Source organism: Protopterus annectens, chromosome 10.part0 (assembly GCF_019279795.1).
Source record: "Protopterus annectens isolate FY-2018-M chromosome 10.part0, PAN1.0, whole genome shotgun sequence".
Taxonomy (NCBI): domain Eukaryota; kingdom Metazoa; phylum Chordata; order Ceratodontiformes; family Protopteridae; genus Protopterus; species Protopterus annectens.
In genome coordinates, this window is record NC_056744.1 from 1640286785 (window position 1) to 1640305200 (window position 18416).

At 37.9% G+C, this 18416-nt stretch overlaps 1 protein-coding gene across 1 annotated transcript in view; it reads left to right on the top strand.

Annotated features, from left to right (window-relative positions):
• Positions 1 to 18416, top strand: part of LOC122814356 — a 608759-nt gene that overhangs the window by 408639 nt on the left and 181704 nt on the right. The window contains exons 7-8 of the mRNA XM_044086942.1: positions 11617 to 11731; positions 12276 to 12447. Coding sequence (XP_043942877.1) covers positions 11617 to 11731; positions 12276 to 12447 — 287 coding nt within the window. The remainder of the gene's footprint in view (positions 1 to 11616; positions 11732 to 12275; positions 12448 to 18416) is intronic.

Consider the following 18416-nt stretch of genomic DNA (forward strand, 5'->3'; position numbering starts at 1 on the left):
CTATTAGGTTTGTGTTTCCTCCAACAGCCATTCAGCAATGAGGTTGCGACCACATTACGAAAATGCGACTACAGTGGCATGTCAATCAGAAAAGAAAGGGGAAGAGGATGATGGGGCAGACGGTGACAACATTAACTGCAGATAAATGTACTGTTTTCCAGTTTTCAATTTTTGTATATTGAGGTGAATTCACAAAAAAAGATTTTCTTTGATGAAAGTTTTTTTTTGTAAGAAAACCAAATACTTTTAACCACACCCTAATGTCTCACCTTGCAGTTATTTGAAAGCATAAATGAGAAAGGGAAGAGTGTGCTATAGCATACAGTATCATGATAAAATACTCCATGCTTTCTCCTGATGAAAATGTAGTCCTTAGATAACCACAAACGTGCAAAGAACTTTGCAGAAAAACGAGGGGGGATAATAATCATGAACCAGCAAAATTATAAAATTAAAATTATAGCCCTTCCACTTCCATTGAATCTGTATGCAAAATGGGTACAAAGAAATGAGAACAAATGGCTTTCAAATAGATTAACCAAAACGAACCAACTGCAAACTGTGAAAAAACAAGATAGGCAAACTGACACGACCACCCTCCAGTTTATTGTTAGTGCTTTCGTACAGCAAATGCTTATACTTCTTCAGACAGTTTTTTACCCACATTCCCCTGTTTAAAAAACATCACAAGTACTTCAATCAGCCCATTTACGACTCATTATTCAATCAAAACAAATCTACAATTATATAACTTATTAATACTTAAAGGTAAACCTGGGAAATAAAAACATGTGAACCTACTGAACATAAAATACACTGCTCTTAAAAAGAGCATTATGTACTTGCCACTTCCACAATAATTACCATCTCCACAATAAAAAGAAAACATAACAAAAAAAATTAGAATTACATTTAGAGCACACATCCTAATGTGAACTAAATCTCAAAAAGCCATAACTTACGTATTTTATATAATAAAAATCTCATCTAGCTAATGACTTCAATTTTAATAAACATTTAATTGAGCATTTTTCATTAAGACCAGGATATGTATGTGCATCAGTCTGCAATTGCCAAATGAGCTCCCGCTCTTCTAATTTGAGGTTCCAAGGACCCCCCCCCCCTAACATTTCTGGGGATTTGGTCAACCACTGTAAATTGAAAAATATGCAACTGAAACTCAGTAATATGTTTAGCCAAGGCATTAGTAATAGTATTTCTAGATACACAATATAAGTGTTCATATATTCATTGTTTAAAAGGGCGTTCTGTTTTGCCCAAATAAAAGGCCAAACAGTGGTGAAAAGTAGCTAGGTATACTATGCCCTGGCTCTCACAGTTAAAACGACCTTTTATGGTATATTTCCTACCTCTGATGGAAACATGTGTCCCTACCTGGATGTATTTACAGTAGTATTTAAAGTTGCCACCCCTTCTATCAGAAGAGAGCTGTAGTCAACGGGCAGCTTGTTAGGGCTTCGAGAATGATCTCTAGCAATGAAGATTTTCTTAAAGAATGTGAAAATCTCAGAAACATGTTTGCTAAACCTGCTTATCCAAGCTCCCTTATAGATGGTTTAATTAAGGAAGTCAGCCACAAGAGGGAAACTGGCCATTTCAAGCCTTTCTTGACCAAAGGGTACATTGCTATGGAAGAAATTCCATCATTACCCATTTCTCCAGTAGGATGTGTAGCTACAAACAGGGAAGCAGGAAACAATTTTGTCACCAGTTTCTTAACACAATTTTCAATGGACACCTTTAGTTTAAGAAAAATTTTAGTTAGTAACTGGAATTTTATGATTGAGGATTGTATCACCATGGATACTTTGGGTACTGGCCCTTTAGTGACATACAGAAGAGGGGCAAATTTGAAAACCTTGTTTGAAACCCCTGGGAAGGATCCTAGACCCAACTGGGGGATGGCTAAATGTGGACGTTGTCACTACTGTAAATACATCCAGGTAGGGACACATGTTTCCATCAGAGGTAGGAAATATACCATAAAAGGCCATTTTAACTGTGAGAGCCAGGGCATAGTATACCTAGCTACTTGTTGCCAATGTTTGGCCTTTTATTTAGGCAAAACAGAACGCCCTTTTAAACAACGAATATATGAACACTTATATTGTGCATCTAGAAATACTATTACTAATGCCTTGGCTAAACATATTACTGAGTTTCAGTCGCATATTTTTCAATTTACAGTGATTGATCAAGTCCCCAGAAATGTTGCGGGGTCCTTGGAACCTCAAATTAGAAGAGCGGGACTCATTTGGTAATTGCAGACTGATGTACCTGGTCTTAATGAAAAATGCTCAATTAAATGTTTATTAAAATTGAAGTCATTAGCTAGATGAGATTTTTATTATATAAAATATGTAAGTTATGGCTTTTTGAGATTTAGTTCACATTAGGATGTGTGCTCTAAATGTAATTCTAATTTTTTATGTTTTCTTTTTATTGTGGAGATGGTAATTATTGTGGAAGTGGCAAATACATAATGCACTTTTTAAGAGCAGTGTATTTTATGTTCAGTAGGTTCACATGTTTTTATTTCCCAGGTTTACCTTTAAGTATTAATAAGTTATATAATAGTAGATTTGTTTTGATTGAATAATGAGTCGTAAATGGGCTGATTGAAGTACTTGTGATGGTTTTTAAACAGGGGAATGGGGGTAAAAAAAACTGTCTGAAGAAGTATAAGCATTTGCTATACGAAAGTGCTAACAATAAACTGGAAAGTGGTCGTGTCAGTTTGCCTATCTTGTTTTTTCACAGTTTTCAAATAGATTAACTTTGTTTTATTAGATTAATTAAACAATGATTCTATTATATTAGATGTTTTCAGTGTTTTGACTGTCAGACATTCAAGACAGAGTATATTTTGCTATACACAGGTTGCATAAAAAACAGGCAACCCTCCTTTAAAGCCTATTGTTGATTTCTATTGGTAAAAAGGTGAGACTGTATACAGACAAGAAGCTGGAACCTATTTTTTGAAGATCTTCATCACGTATTCAAGACTTGTAACATTGTATTTGGCAGATTTTATAGTTTTCATGCCACTGCTTTGCCAATGTTATTTATTTTAGTAACAATCAAAATTGCAGCATTACATTCAGTTATTCCACATAATAATGGACCGCAGAATTTTTTTTTTGTCATGCAAGAAAATTTTTTCAAACAGTTAAGAGAATGTAAATGTAAGGTTTAGCAGAAATTATTCTTAACAATATATATATATATTTTTAAATTTGATGAACATTCCATCAAATTAAAGTGGTAGCAATGGATACATCTGTAACACAATCAGTTTGCTAATATAGTAATTTCAAAGTGAAAAAGAATGATTTTTTTATAAAATGGGTGATTTTAATAATGTCTTACTTTATGGTCATTTTGTAGATCTTTTCATTCCTGTTGTGGGAGAAGACCAAATGCCTTTGCTTGAGTCAAATACTGAGATAAGCAGAAACACAGTTTTCTTGACTTTTATGAAAGTTAATTCATGTATTAAAGTTATATATTTGTATATCAGTTAGATACTGATGGCAAGATTATTTTATTCAGTTTGATTTTTTTAATTAGACAAATCTGACAATACATTGATACCATTTCAAAGATATTTCATTCAGAGCTTTAATAAATATTTTTTTTTAAGAAAAAACTGACAAAGTTGCAGATGTGTATCAAAATGGCGAAGAAGTAATACAGGAATAGAATCAAAGAATTACAAAATTACAATGGTTGTAGTGTATAGTGTAGGTACCTGCATCATCAAAACTGATTGGAAATATGAGAGAAAAAAACACAGAGATTATTTAAACATTATATAACAACCTGTGTTTGTTAGTAAAAGATGTAATCATTTAAAAAGATTATTAGAACAATAAAAGGGTCTATATTATGATATTTCATGGTCACAACAGCAAACAACACATAATCGCCCCCATGTAAGTGAAAGCTTACAATGTCGAAACCTCAGAACAGTGATTTTTTTTCCCTTGGAAAAAAAATCGCTGTTCTGAAATTAAAAAAAAAAAACTATAAAACATTACATAATGACACCCTCCACACACACCCTACTTAAATATATCAACTCTGACATCGCAATACAGTGCCAAAAACGGCAAAGTAAAGAAAGCGACCAAGCAAATTCTTTCCCAGGGAAAGAATTTGCTGAAAAGCCGCCTCTCTATTTTGCCTTTTTATGCTTTTCGGTTCGACGAAGACACATTTGACAAACTGCGTCTGCGCGATATTTTAATAGGGAACTCAGTAAAAGGTTACATCTTAATTTAATACAAATTGCTGTATACCTATCAGTGTGGTATCTGCCACTGCTGTATGCCTATTAATAAAGGGCCATCATTTTATTTTATATATATATATATATATATATATATATATGGAAAGATCTTTTGGAGTGAAGAAAATATATATTTGTAATTCAGAAAATGTTGCTTATGCTTAGCTGTGCAAACTTCTGTATTTGTAAAATCATGCTGAAGCTGTCACATCAGATATACAAATATATTTATGGTATAAAATAAGGGGATTATACAAATGCCCTTTTTAAACATTCAGTAACATTTCCAAAATTTAAGGAATTTGTATCTTTGCCATATACAAGAGGTATTATAAGTTACAAGTTAGACTCACTGCTGGACTAGTACTAGGATTTAATGAACGTTAGCCTAAAAAGTGTTTTAGAGCTAACTACAATACAATTATATGGTTTTAAGTAGTGTGCTTTAAGAAGAAGTCAAGCTTAATTAGTAGGACTGTATAATTAAAGAAAATCACATGATATTTTGTAATACTGCAGTGGTGGTGCTGCGGTAGTGTTGTCACCTCACAGTAAGACGTTGCCCTGTTCGATTCTCAGATAAAGCGTCTTCTGTGTGGAGACATGCGTGAATGGGCGTACCTTCGTTGAAGGTTGTGCGCCAGGGCTGGCAACTCGGCATGTAAAAATCTACTGCTAATCATTAGTGGACCGGAGTTCCACTGTGGTGACCCCTAACCGGAAAAAGCCGAAAGGCACACAACAACATGATATTTTGTAATGACTATTTAAGAAATGTATTAGTAATTATAAATTATATATTGTTAAAAACAAACACCGCTGAGCAAAACAATGGAGGATTGCAGTCTCATTTAAATCACAAGTAGCTCCTAAATCCAATTGCCAATGTTGTAAACAAATCCAAGTGCAGCGAGTATATGTAAAGCAGGTTTTTATAATAAAGAGGTGGCGGCTTTTACATGAGCTTCTTCAGACCTATACAAACTGTCTGACAGTTGGTTTGGTATAGATCCTGAAAAACTCATCTTAGCCTCTTTATTATTTACACTGGCTACTTTCATTGTCAATTATTATCATTAACCAATATTAAAGCCACTTCTATATTTGAACTCTAATCGTTTTTTCAGCAATGTTTGTTTTTGATTGAGCATTCACGCTTGTTGTTCCTATGGTATTCACTCCACTGGTATTCTTTTATTCATATATTAAATTATATATTGTAAATCTGCACCCATCTTAGCAAAGCCAAATCTACTCGAGCTACATGCTCCAACAATGAACACCTCAACACATATGATAATAGAACATGCTGGACTTCCTATTTCTTCGCAGAGACTCCCCTTGGGCAGAACGGGGTCGATCTAGGTAGGGGCCAAGGGTATAACTGCTAGTACAAAGGAAGGCAGCGGGAACTACTACACAATGGAATGCCTTTTTATGTGCCTTTGTGCAGATAGATTAACCTATAAATAGAATGGTAGGCAGCCCCCATGTCCTTCAGAGGTATTTGTATTGCTTCATTGTGTACGTCATAAAGTCATTATGAACATGTTTTTGTTATTCTTTATGGTAACTATTGCATCTTTCATTTCATACTTTGTGCAGACCACTTTAGACCTTTGTGTCATCCTCTGTGGAACACATACCCTCCCCTGATGCCTATATTCTTCTTCTTCTTTTGGCTGTTCCCAGTTAGGGGTCACCACAGCAGATCACCTGTCCACTCATGATTGGCAGTGCAGTTTATGGTGTCAAGTTGTCAGCCCAGCACCCAACCTTCCACAGAAGGCACACACACGCACACACTTCACACCTATGGCCAATTTAGAGTGTCCAGTCCACCTACAGCATGTCTTTGGAATGTGGGAGGAAACTGGGGCACCCGGAGGAAACCCATGTGACCACAAGGGAGGACATGCAGACTCCGCACAGAAGGCACCCAAGCCGAGGATTGAACCGGAGAGCCTTCTGCTGTAAGGTGGCAACGCTAACTGCTGCACCACCACAGCCGCCCCTCCCTGATGCCTATATTCTACAAATCAAAACAATAATTTTTGTCCATTTTTATATTTCTGTTATAGTGTTACATACATCCTGTCCTGTTTACACTTGAGTCTTGCTTGCAGTGTGAGGGAGAGGTCTTCAAAAAACTCAAAGATACTATATTCTGAGTTAACCAATTTTGCCTCATAATTACTTACAATGGACTAATATTAATAATGGCCAGTACAGAATTCTACAGCTTTCATACAAATATCAGTATTGTAGTTGATTCTCTGTTATCTAACAGACTAAATTATTAGTATGTTTATACACAAAATTCTGGAACAACAGCTTTTCTTGAGATATTTTTACAGTATCTTGAGGAAAAAAGAACCACACTGTATGTTGTGAGAGCTGCAGAAAAAAAGAGTCTGTTTTCATGATGCAGTAATTTGTGATTCAGAGACAAATTAGCTGCAGTAAGAAAAGACCTCATTATCAGCTAATTTGCATGTCTGTGAACCACAGTTATCTCCCATTGGGTGCAGATCAAGTCCCTCCTGTGATAGTTAACGTTGGCAATCCATGCAAAACATTGGCATAAGCATCTTCCCTCATTCACTCCCAACCAAACACACACATTCACACACACACACACACACACACACACACACACACACACACACACACACACAAGCACACATTCAAACACACACATATGCGCGCACACCACATGTTCTATACCTGTTACAATTTGTCAGAATGTTCCCAGTGTCTCCTTTTATGTTCTTCCTACCCTCATAAATCATACATGATTATAGACAATCTTCATACTTATTGCACAGAAACTCCATTCTGGTTCCAGATTTCCTTCTGTATTACTTTTGTTTAAGCAACTCTGTGTATCATTTCAAAAAGTTTCTTTGATATCATCTAGTGTTCCTCCCAACTTTGTCCTGAAGCCTTCCCCCACTTGGGCACACCCCATTCCTCTCAACTGTCTCTGATTTTACAGAACACTTACAGGCATATCGCTCAACTGTCCAGATTTTCACAGAATGCCCAGATTTTTGCGTTATTGTTTTGCTTCACTACCCCTACAATTTGTCATTTTCTGGAAAACCATTGTTTTTACATAATGACAGACATACGAGATGAGTTCCAGTTTTCATAACCTTCAGAACTTGCATGTTAATTCAAAAGCTGTTATTCTAGGAACATTCTAACTTCATTAGAGGAATAATTAAAATCTGTCCCTGATTTTGTGACTTTGCCCCCCCCCCATTATTTTTTGGTTTTGTCCAGATTTATTCCACTATGTGGCTGAGAGGTATGCTTATAGGTGACCTGTCCATCTCCCTTGTAACGCAAGAACTGATGCAGTCAATGAATAATGCCTAAGATCATTATTATATTAAACAAAGCACAAAGTTAATGCTGTTGTTCTGTCTGTGAATGGTACATGGTTGGAAGCCATTTTACTCCTCCCTTTTGGCTGTAAATTTGTTTTTCAGCCTTATGTGCTATTTTAGACCATTCCTTGATATCTGGGGGTATAGGAGAGTACTACTACCCAAAGTGGGAAGGTGCAAGGTTCGAATCTTTTTTAGTGCCATAAAGGCACACCTCGAAGAATATCCTTGGTGTCTAGTGCTGTCCCGACCGATACTTTTCCTTTCTTTTTTTAAGTAGTCATTTAAGACATGCTAGCAGAGTATCATTGGTGTCTAGTGTCCCTCTGACCATAACTGCCATTAAAATACAATGTTTAATAGTATCCCTGATGTTTAGTGTACTCTGAACCCATGAAATTGTTTTCTTTTTCTAGCTGCCTTTAAACATGGTGACTAATGGACTAATGGTGATGCCGAGGTGGGAAATAAGAGGATACAGGGTTTGAATTATTTTTATCACCTTTAGGACTTACACTGTAGAGTGTCCCAGGTGTCTAGTATTATCCCTGAACCATTTTGTCTTTACTTTTTTTTCAAATTTTTATTTTTCGCAGTGACATTGAGTCATAATATTAAAGCAAAATCTCTGGTGGCAATTGTCCCCCAAACCCACCTTGTCTTAATTTATTTTTTTTTTTCTGAATGCCTTTCGGTCACAGTATTACAAATATATCCCAGTTAGCTAATGTTCCCTCTGAACCACATCATGTTTAAGTACCATTAAGGTATGATGTTAAAGAATAGTTGTTTATAAAACTGAAGACTTCTATGCAATGCTTATGAGTCCTGTGATTGCAAATTATTTTCAGAGTGAACATTCATTCATTTCTGAATGTGAACTATATACATAAATATATGTGTGTGTGTGTGTGTATACATATATATATATATATATATATATGTGTGTGTGTGTGTGTGTGTGTGTGTGTGTGTGTGTGTGTGTGTATATATACACAGAAACACACCACAAAACAAAACTGTGAAAAGACTGAGTGAAAAATTCCAGAACCAGTCCAAACTCAGTCAGGCACACTGGAATCAATGAAGGCAAATAATGAAAATTCCTGCAAAGTCGATAAGAACAAACTCCAGCTGACCACCAACAATAAAAGTTATATTTTATCACAAGATGATTAAGTGCTTTCATTCCTCACAGGGAACTTCATCAGAATACACAATTGCATTTCTCAAGCACTTAAATAACACACCCAAAGAATTACATCATAAAACATCCGAGCACTTATTGGTTCCCTCACTAATTAGTTAAAACCACTAACTTTTATATTAATAAAACTGTTTGTTACATAATAATATAATCTTGATACAGTTAAAATTCTTTTTCAGTTACCCAACATTTCATCACAATTCAGTCATCTTTAATATTTAATATTTAATATTTCAAGGCTCTTCTTTTTAGAGCTGGAATGATGGAGTAATGTACAGTCATGTACACAGAAAGACACACATACACACACCCGCACATGCATACACACACTGCCCCCCCAATGAACGCACTCATAGACACACTCAAATCAACGCTATCCTCTAACTAACCTCCCTGGCAGACACACTCACACATACTTTCAGGAATGTAGCCATATACAATCACATGCACATGCCCTCAAAACTATCTCTCTGCTAAACTCCTCAGCATGTACCTTTACCATGATGGGTGAACAAGAGCTTTTGTCCATGTTCATTAACATGAGCATGTATCAATGGCTGTGTTACTTTACAAAGGCAGTTCCGGGGAGACTACACGATCCCATAGTATATGCCCCTCCCCTGGAATGTCTCATTAGAATTTAGCATGGCTGCTGAGACAGCGGACCTCAGTGTTGCCCATCATCATGCTAATGCATCATGGCAGGGCTGTCTCTGAATATAAAATTTTACTGTAAGGTAATTTTAATAAGAAACTAAACTATTATTGAGTTTTGTGACTGCAGTTTTAATCCTACATACCATAAAAATAAGAGAAGTGGGGTGAGAAATTCCTTAATCTCAAAAAACATAATGAGAATAGTTGTTTATAAAACTGAAGACTTCTATGCAATGCTTATGAGTCCTGTGACTGCAAATTATTTTCAGAGTGAACATTCATTCATTTCTGAATGTGAACTATAGGATTAAATGAGGTTTGGTAACAAACCAAGTTGTCCTGGGACATCTTCAAGAGGGGTTAGGGTGATATATTAGTAGGAGTTAGTTGGGTTGGGGAGGTGAAAGGGTTAAATGGAGGGAGGGATGATTGGGAGGAAATGAGATAAGTGTGGGGAGGGGCTTAAGGGGTTTAGACAAGTGTAGCTGGGTAAGCAATCACATTTTGGCATAAACTTGCTACAGGCAGGTAGCACGCCCAAGAAGATCAGGGGGTGGTGTTGTATGTTAAGGTAGGCCTTGGACGGAACCTGGTGAGTTGAAGTGGCCATGTGGTTGAGCGTTTTATTTGTTTATTTAGTTATTTATTTTCTTTCCCTTTCTGTGTGGCTTCAGAGGCTGGTTATGCTTGGTCATGGGTTGCTTGTTGGTTCCAAGGGAATTTTTGAGGGGCAAGCCACATTAATTGACTTTGTTATTGGTTGCAGGTTACTCGTTGTGTTGCTGACTAGTGGTGCAGCTCATGGGGACCTTGAGAAAATGAGCTGCGTTTCGTGGTTTGATTGGGGTTGTTGGCCTAGGCTGGGAAGCCTTTGGGTTTGGTCTTCTCATTGGTGTTGTTGAGCTGTGTGGAGGGGATTCATGGTGCTTATGCATTTCGGCTGTTCCAATTGTGGCACAGCATCCAGTTTTTTGTTTTTTTTTTTTTATGGTGGGTCACATTGTGGTGGGGTCAATGGGGAGTGTACACAGGTTGATGTTGTGGGTCTGAGTTGTATGGAGCGTGCTTGGTGGTGGTTTGGTCTGTTTTCTGAGGTGGTGGTTGTCGGGGCTTGGGTGCAGCATGCTTCTCGGGTGTCTTTGCTTCGGGTCCAGATTCCCACTTTTAGAGGAGGTGTTTGCTCTGGATGCTTGCATTTCTTTTGGGTGTGGAGAAGAGGCAACCCAGGCTCTGTGGCAGCGTGCTAATTGGAAGGTCACAGTCATAAAAAGAAAAGAAAAAAGGTGTTCTTTTGCCTGTTCCGGTCTTCAAGTGTATTGTTTTGAGTGTGATATTTTCGGGGGGTCTGTTTGTGTGCGGGAGGCCTGGGTGTCAGGTGATATCAGCACTCATGTTTTTTTTTTTTTTTTTTATTGTCATTCAATAAAAGTGAACTGGGATGTGATGCTTTCATCCAGTGTGGTGTGCAGTTTGGTGGAGACACAGTCACAAGAAAAAAAAAACTGTCAGAGATTTTGGCCCAGAGATAGAACAGTCGTTGATTCAAATGGTGCCTTGTTTTGTTGATTATCCACAAGGTGTTGGATGCCATCTTCCCCTGCACAGAACTGAATCCCAAGGATGTATCGGTGTACTTGGAGTGCACTTCTCTTTGACTTCAAAGTTCACACCTCACACACAGTGGGGATTTATCTTCCACTTCAGAATTCCATGAGCAGCAGTGTGATACTTATACAGGTATGACAAGGTGAAAGGCGAGAGCTGTGGGTTAAGCATATGTATGACAAGCTGAATGCAGCAGGGAGCATGGAAGACAGTCTGTGCATGCCCATAGCACAGTTTTCCTCTGTAATGGGTGGCCAACTGGTGAGTACCTTATTATGGTATATCATTAGCAGTTGAGGTAAATGAGGCAATGAAAAATGTATATTGGTAGACTTTGTTTTATTTACTAAAGGTGATAGAAAAGTGATTGCAGTGTAAAATATATTACTTTTGTATTTCTGGTGATAAAATATGTTGATTTAGGATAATTATGGAAATAGCAGTGGAAATGTGGGTCAATTAGTTGGATTTGGAAGCTTATCAAAGATGAGTCCTCAAGACATTTTATGTAAGCCAGTTGTTGCTAAGATTAAAATCATTATTGGCTTGATAAAGGTGAGTATAGTGATGTATGATGTCCACATGTGACAGCCTGAAAGTTAGTTAGCAGCAACTGTGGCAAGCATACATGGTACTGCAAGTAATGAAATCAATCTGGCTAAGCTTCAGCGGGATAGTAGGCAGTGGCCATGGTAAGAGCTGATTTAGAGGCAGATGGTATAGATAGTTACAGGTAGTAAAGCTGTATGTTGTGAGGTGAAGGGAATTAAGAAAAGTCATGGGAAACAGGGTTTTGACTTTCACAGAGTGAACTGATTAGGTTAAAAGAGTCCCGCAGGGACAGTTAACTTAGGGCTACTTTATGTAACCATGCCCAAGTTTCCCCTAGCTGCATTGTCTGAAACCTTTATTACAATACTTTTCAGAGGGGGGTGGCTGCTGGGACCTGGGACTCCCCTTTGGTTGTTTTTTTTTCTACCCTTTATACCTTTGTGCTTAGTTTTGCTTTAAAGTTTGACAGTTTCCCCTTTCTTTTGCAGGTGAGAAGCGCACCAGGGGTTCTGATTTAAAGTTTGACAGTTTCCCCTTTCTTTTGCAGGTGAGAAGTGCAGCAGGGATACTGGTCAATGACCTAGAGAAAGCAAACCCACAGAGTGATGCAGGTGGTTACAGTGGAGGCTCCCTGGTCACAAAAGTGGTGTGTGATGAGGTCACAGATGGGGAGTGCACAGTGTGCAATACTCAGTGGCTTAAGCATGTGGATCTGAAAGGTAAGGGATTCTGCGGGGGTGGAGGCCTGTTGTCAGAGTAGCAAACAATAAGGTCACAGGTTAGCTGACTTTATTCAGTTTTGTTAAGGTATATCAGTGTTGGTGCAGCTGGGGAAGTGTAGGGGTCGGCAGTAAAGCAAAGTTGAAGATTGCTTATAGTGCAAGGTTACACATGGGAAATGAGCTTTAAAGGCAAAGCTAAGGGCAGTCAGCAGATTAAGGCTGTTCAACTTTGGGCTTCCAGAGTTGCATGTCATTCAGTTTTCTTGGGTTATACATTGGTGTTCTGTTATAACAGGATGGCACCTTTTGGTGCATTTCAGAGGGATGGCCTTTTAGCAGACAGTTAGATTTATTCATGGGGGGTTGCATTAGCTTACAAATGTGACGGAAGGAGCTGCTGGGGGAATAATATGGGGATTGGTTGTGGCTGGGTAGGGTAAAGCATTGCCAGATTAGTTGCTGGTGTGGCGGCTGCCTTGGGAAGGAATTTGATGGGGAGAAATTTAATTGTCAGTTGGAAACAAGGAATGGATTTCAGTTGGACAAGCAGGATTTCTTTGAGAATAGTATAGTTGCACGGGTGACCTGGAAGGATGACTGGGAGGAGGTTGAATATTTCGACTTTAATCTATGAATCGATGCATTTTGATATGAGGTACGCTCTTGGTGGTGACTAAGGTTGTCACATCTTGTGTGTCAAGAGAAATTAGTTTTCTTTGTTTTGCAGATCGCAATGGAGGTCGCAGATGGCAGAAGTACAGAGCGGCAGCAGTTAGTGGATCAATCGATGGCCACAGTGAAGGGGGCCGGTTGCAGTGGAAGTCACAGTTGGCACAGTTATGTATATCGAGGTTAAGATGGCAGTGAGCAGAGTACTGGTCAGCATCAGGAATGAAGTAAAATTGCAAGGTAATGGATTTTGCGGGGGGTACTTTGGCAGCTGGAGTGGAGCACAGTGTGGTCACTGGTAATCCCCTTTGGGTCATTAAGACAAGTTAGAGCACCATGTTCAAGTAGCATGGGAGCTGATTATACTGTGGGAATGTGGGGCAAGTTAGGAAGAGGTAGGTGGGGGCCAGGGTAAAATTGTGGGGGACGGATTATGGGGCATGGGGAGTACACAGGAGGAGTAGAGTCACAACATTCATAAGAGCACAGAAACATATTAGACTAAAGCCCTATGGCTCTTGCAAGCCAGCTGAGTCCAACCCTTACTTTCAGGTTGTTGGAATCTTGGGGTGATTATAGTTACTCATCCAGTTATTTAAACCATATGTAGAGGAAGAGCCTATGATGGGTTGTTCTTTGACAGGAAGCCAGAGTTTGTTCCTAATGTGGGGTATCTTTGAGGTGACAAATTTGTCCCTTGAGTAGGTAGTGTGATTGCCATTTGGTAATGAGTGAATTGGGGGTGTTTAAGGTTGGGTACGTAGAGTACTTCATTACCAAGCATAGGCAAGTTTTCAGGAACTATGTCAAGGGGTTCTGGTTTTCTGGCACTTAGTGTCAGGTCATAAACGTTTAGAGTTAGACTATTCCCTGCAATAATCAGGTTACTGCACATCCAGAACTGTGTATTTTGTTGGGCTAAAGTGATATGCTATATTTGACAGGGTCTTGCGTTCATCACTTGCTAAGGGTTTATCTTTGACTGGAGTGGATTTGTGTTCAAGGGCTTATAGTTCTGTGGCTTTTGTTATGACTATAGGTTATCATTCTGGAAAGATTGAGCCATGGTTAATGGCTTGAAGGAAGCGGACTAAAAGGGAAGGTATACTCTTGGAGCAATTGTTCCGGTGGTACAGTGGGGTCATGGTTAATCCTGCTTTATTTAGTTTTATTACGGCATGTTTCACTGCTGGTATGTCATGGCATGGGGTTGATTACAGGGTTCTAATGTACTTTACAGATGGTGGGTACACTGAATGATGTTTGGCTTAACCCTTCCCTTTATGGGAGGTAGTTGGTTGAACAATTTTGGGTAGAAGGAAGCAGGAACAGCCTGGTAAGGTGGGTTGGCAGAGAAGAGGGACATTTTTGCCCTCTTCTGTTCCCCCTCTGGGGTCTGGATTTTCATTTCAAGGATTTGGGGAAAGGAAAATGAGCAGCTGGAGGAAGTTTGCTGAATAGATAAGCAAGTGGAGGTAAGGATGCTGTGTATTTGGTGGAAGGTAATTAATTGAATGGTGTATGAAGTGGGATGGGATACTGGTTAATAAGTAAAGTAAGTGAGTATAAGTATGGATGTTGCTTGCTGGGTAAATGGGATATGAAGTGAGGCTTGGACGCTGCTTCATATGTAAAGTAAGCGAGCAAAGGTATGGACGCTGCTTACTGGGACAGGGTGAGTAGGTACACTGCCCTGATTAACATTACAAGGATGTTTATGCTGTGTTTAGAACCAACTATATTGTGTCTAGTTGTAATTAGTAATTTTAGTGATCAAAACTATGTTATGGAAGTTTTAATAAAGGTCGTCAAATGTCATTCGGTGTGATGTGTTTATTGAAGGGGGCCAGGACAAATGAGGTTTGGCAACAAACCACGTTGTTCTGGGACATCTTCAAGTGGGGTTAGGGTGATATATTAGTGGGAATTAGTTGGGTTGGAGATGTGAAAGGGTTAAATGGAGGGAGGGATGATTGGGAGGAAATAAGGGTGGGGAGGGACTTAAGGGGTTTAAACAAGTGTAGCTGGGTAATCAGTCACATTTTGGCATGAAATTGCTACCCACCCACCCTCCCTTTTTTGTTGGTGGATTGGTGGGGATTGGCGTTATTTTATCAGTCAAAGTAGGCAGAGAAGACGGACAGGTTTGTCCTCTTCTGTTCCCCCTCTGGGGTCTGGATTTTCATTTCATGGATTTGGGGGAAAGGAAAATGAGTAGTTGGAGGAAGTTTGCTGAATAGATAAGCAAGCGGAGGTAAGGATGCTGCTTATTTGGTTGGAAGGTAATTCAATGAATGGTATGAAGTGAGATGGGATGCTGCTTCATAAGTAAAGTAAGTGAGCAAAGGTATGGACGCTGCTTACTGGGACAGGGTGAGTAGGTACTCTGCACTGATTAACATTACAAGGATGTTTATGCTGTGTTTAGAACCAACTATTCTGTGTACAGTTGTAATTAATAATGTTGGTGATCAAAGCTATGTTATGGAAGTTTTAATAAAGGTCATCAAATTTCATTATGTGTGATGTGTTTGTTGAAGGGGACCAGAACAAATATTGCTGTGTAGCATTCCGCATTACTAGAGATATTCATCCTTGAATGACAAAGAAAAATATCACAGAGATAGAAATTCCTATAGTTTGCCAGCATCCATTTCACAGCAAAATTCATTAATAAGTGCAAATCACTTTTAATGAGCACTTTCGTCAGACTTCTTCAGGAAAAACCTTTACATATTGTCCTTTATTTGTACTTTTATATAGTAAACCATCTCAATGCATACAATCTATAAAAAGAACATAACTTTAATCAATTAACATTTAAAACCAGACACAATAAATAAAAGTCTTCCCTGAACCTCATCATTTGCTGCCATCTACTGACTTTATTAAACATTGTCCTTTCTTCCCATAGCTAGCTAGATATATAGATATATCCATCCACCTATATATGTTTTTTTAGCTATCAACTTTCCTCAATAATATTTTTTAATCAAAAATCGAAGTACAAACAAGTGCTAATTAATTTAATTCAGTTATAACAGCTGTCAGTTTGAAAAAATTGAAAATGTAGAATTGTCAAGATCTTTTGAAATATCTGTCTAAACCTTAATTTTAATATAAATGTTATATTAATAAGTAAGTTGAATCCAGGCATCCTGTTAGCCTGCAACATTGACTGTCATTAGAATACTCTTTTTTTGTCAAAAGACTGTTATAATAATCTACTCTGTCTTCCATAATAATCTGTCTGAGTACTCCAAACACATTTTTTAAATTCTGATAAAAAACACTAAGCTTACATAAAGTATTGGTTTTGCTCATATTTCTTATTGTATATACGTGCTTATATATGTTAATAGATACTTTCCTGTGATTTTTTCCTACATAACAACTATCACGTTATCAATGTTGCAATGTATATCACCCATGTGATACTTCAATTAGAATGGCATTGTGCCCCTGTAAATGCCTTTTTTTGGGAGACACACACACACACACACACACACACACACACACACACACACACACACACACACACACGCGCACACACACGCACACACACACACACACACACACACACACACACACACACACACACACACATATATGTTATATAAATACATCCATTTCAGACAAGTTCAACGGCATGTTTCTGCCGTAATGACTCTTCCAAAAATCCCTGAGGTGATATTTTGCAGATAAGTTCACAGACCTTGCTTAAAGCATGTTGTGGTTGTACTTTCTAGGAAAGTAACATTACATTTTAAAATGTTACACCTTCTTATGTAGGTTTCATCCACATAAACCTGACCATTGAAATATTCAAAAACTGTTCTTTGTAGTTACTTGCTATTACCCTGTGTATATCAAAAACAACAATGTATTTAAAACAAGATTCCCAAATAAAATAAGATATAATACCTGACCTGTGTAATTCCAAAAATGCCTTAAACTACATAAGCACAAACTTATAAAATTGGATTAAAAATGATTGGAAAGAGAGACTGGAAAAGCAATTTAAAAGTAAACAATGGGAAGACATATGTATGGCTACCAAGTATGCAACCAAGTCCAGAAGGTTTAGGATCTTTGTTTGGAAGGAATTTTTATCTCCCCAGCAGACTTCAAAGAATTGTTCCTCAGGTGGGTAGCAAATGATGGAGGTGTGATGGAAAAGAAAGAGGTAACTGGGAACATATGTTTTGGGAGTGTAATGAGTTGGCAGATTTTTAAAAATTCCCTACAGAGTACTACATCAGAAATATTGGGTGGCCAAATAGCTGTAAGGAAATTATTATTTTGAGCTGGGATACAGGATCTGAATTGCCTAGACATAGTAAGGCCTTAAGTTTGATTTTGTTGGCTGCCAAAAAAGCAACTACTAGAAAATGGAAATCAATGTCTACACCTTCTGTGTTTGAAGTATTGAATATTATAAAACAGATAAAAGAACTGGAAGAAGGATCTTTAAGAAAGAGAAGGAGCAAATTATATAGAAGTAAATAGAAATTGTGGGAACAATACATGGAAAATAATGTTCAGGAGGGCGAGTGAGGTTTAAGGGAAGGCAGGAATTCACTAACTTTTGTAATGTTGGACTTATGATAGTTACAAAGAAAATGTATGTGATGATGTATATTGTATTTAAGTTGAAAAATGGAAACATGGTTTGGTTTCTTTTGTGTTAATGTATGTTTGCCTATATCTTAAGTGATAATTTCAGAAATATGTTTAAAAATGCTGATACTGCATCATGAGCAATCCTATGAAAATCCACAAAAAAGGGTGCCCTGTAAAAGCAAAACATTGTATCTCATTCCAGCAGTTATAGCTATTGCTTCTTGGCATTCTGGCTAAGATGAAGTGTAGTGTAGTATAGTATAGTGTACTGTAATGTAGTGCAGTGTAATGTAGTATAATGTAGTGTAGTGTAATGTACTGTAATGTAGTGTAGTATGGTGTTGTACAGTGTAGTATTGTGTAATGTTGTGTGGTGTTTCGTAGTGTAGTGCAGAGTAGTATAATGTAGTGTAGTATAGTATAGAATAGTGTAGTGTAGTGTGGTGTAGTGTGTAGCTTAGTGTAGTATAGCATAGTGTAGTGTGTGCAGTGTGGTGTAGTGTAGTATAATGTTGCATAGTGTAGTGTAGTGTAGTATGGTGTCGTGCAGTGTAATGTAGTGTAATATAGTGTAGTGTAATATACCATGGTGTAGTGTGGTGTAGCATAGAGTAGTGTAGTGTAGTGTGGTGTAGTGTAGTATAGTGCAGTGTAGTATAATGTAGTATAATGCA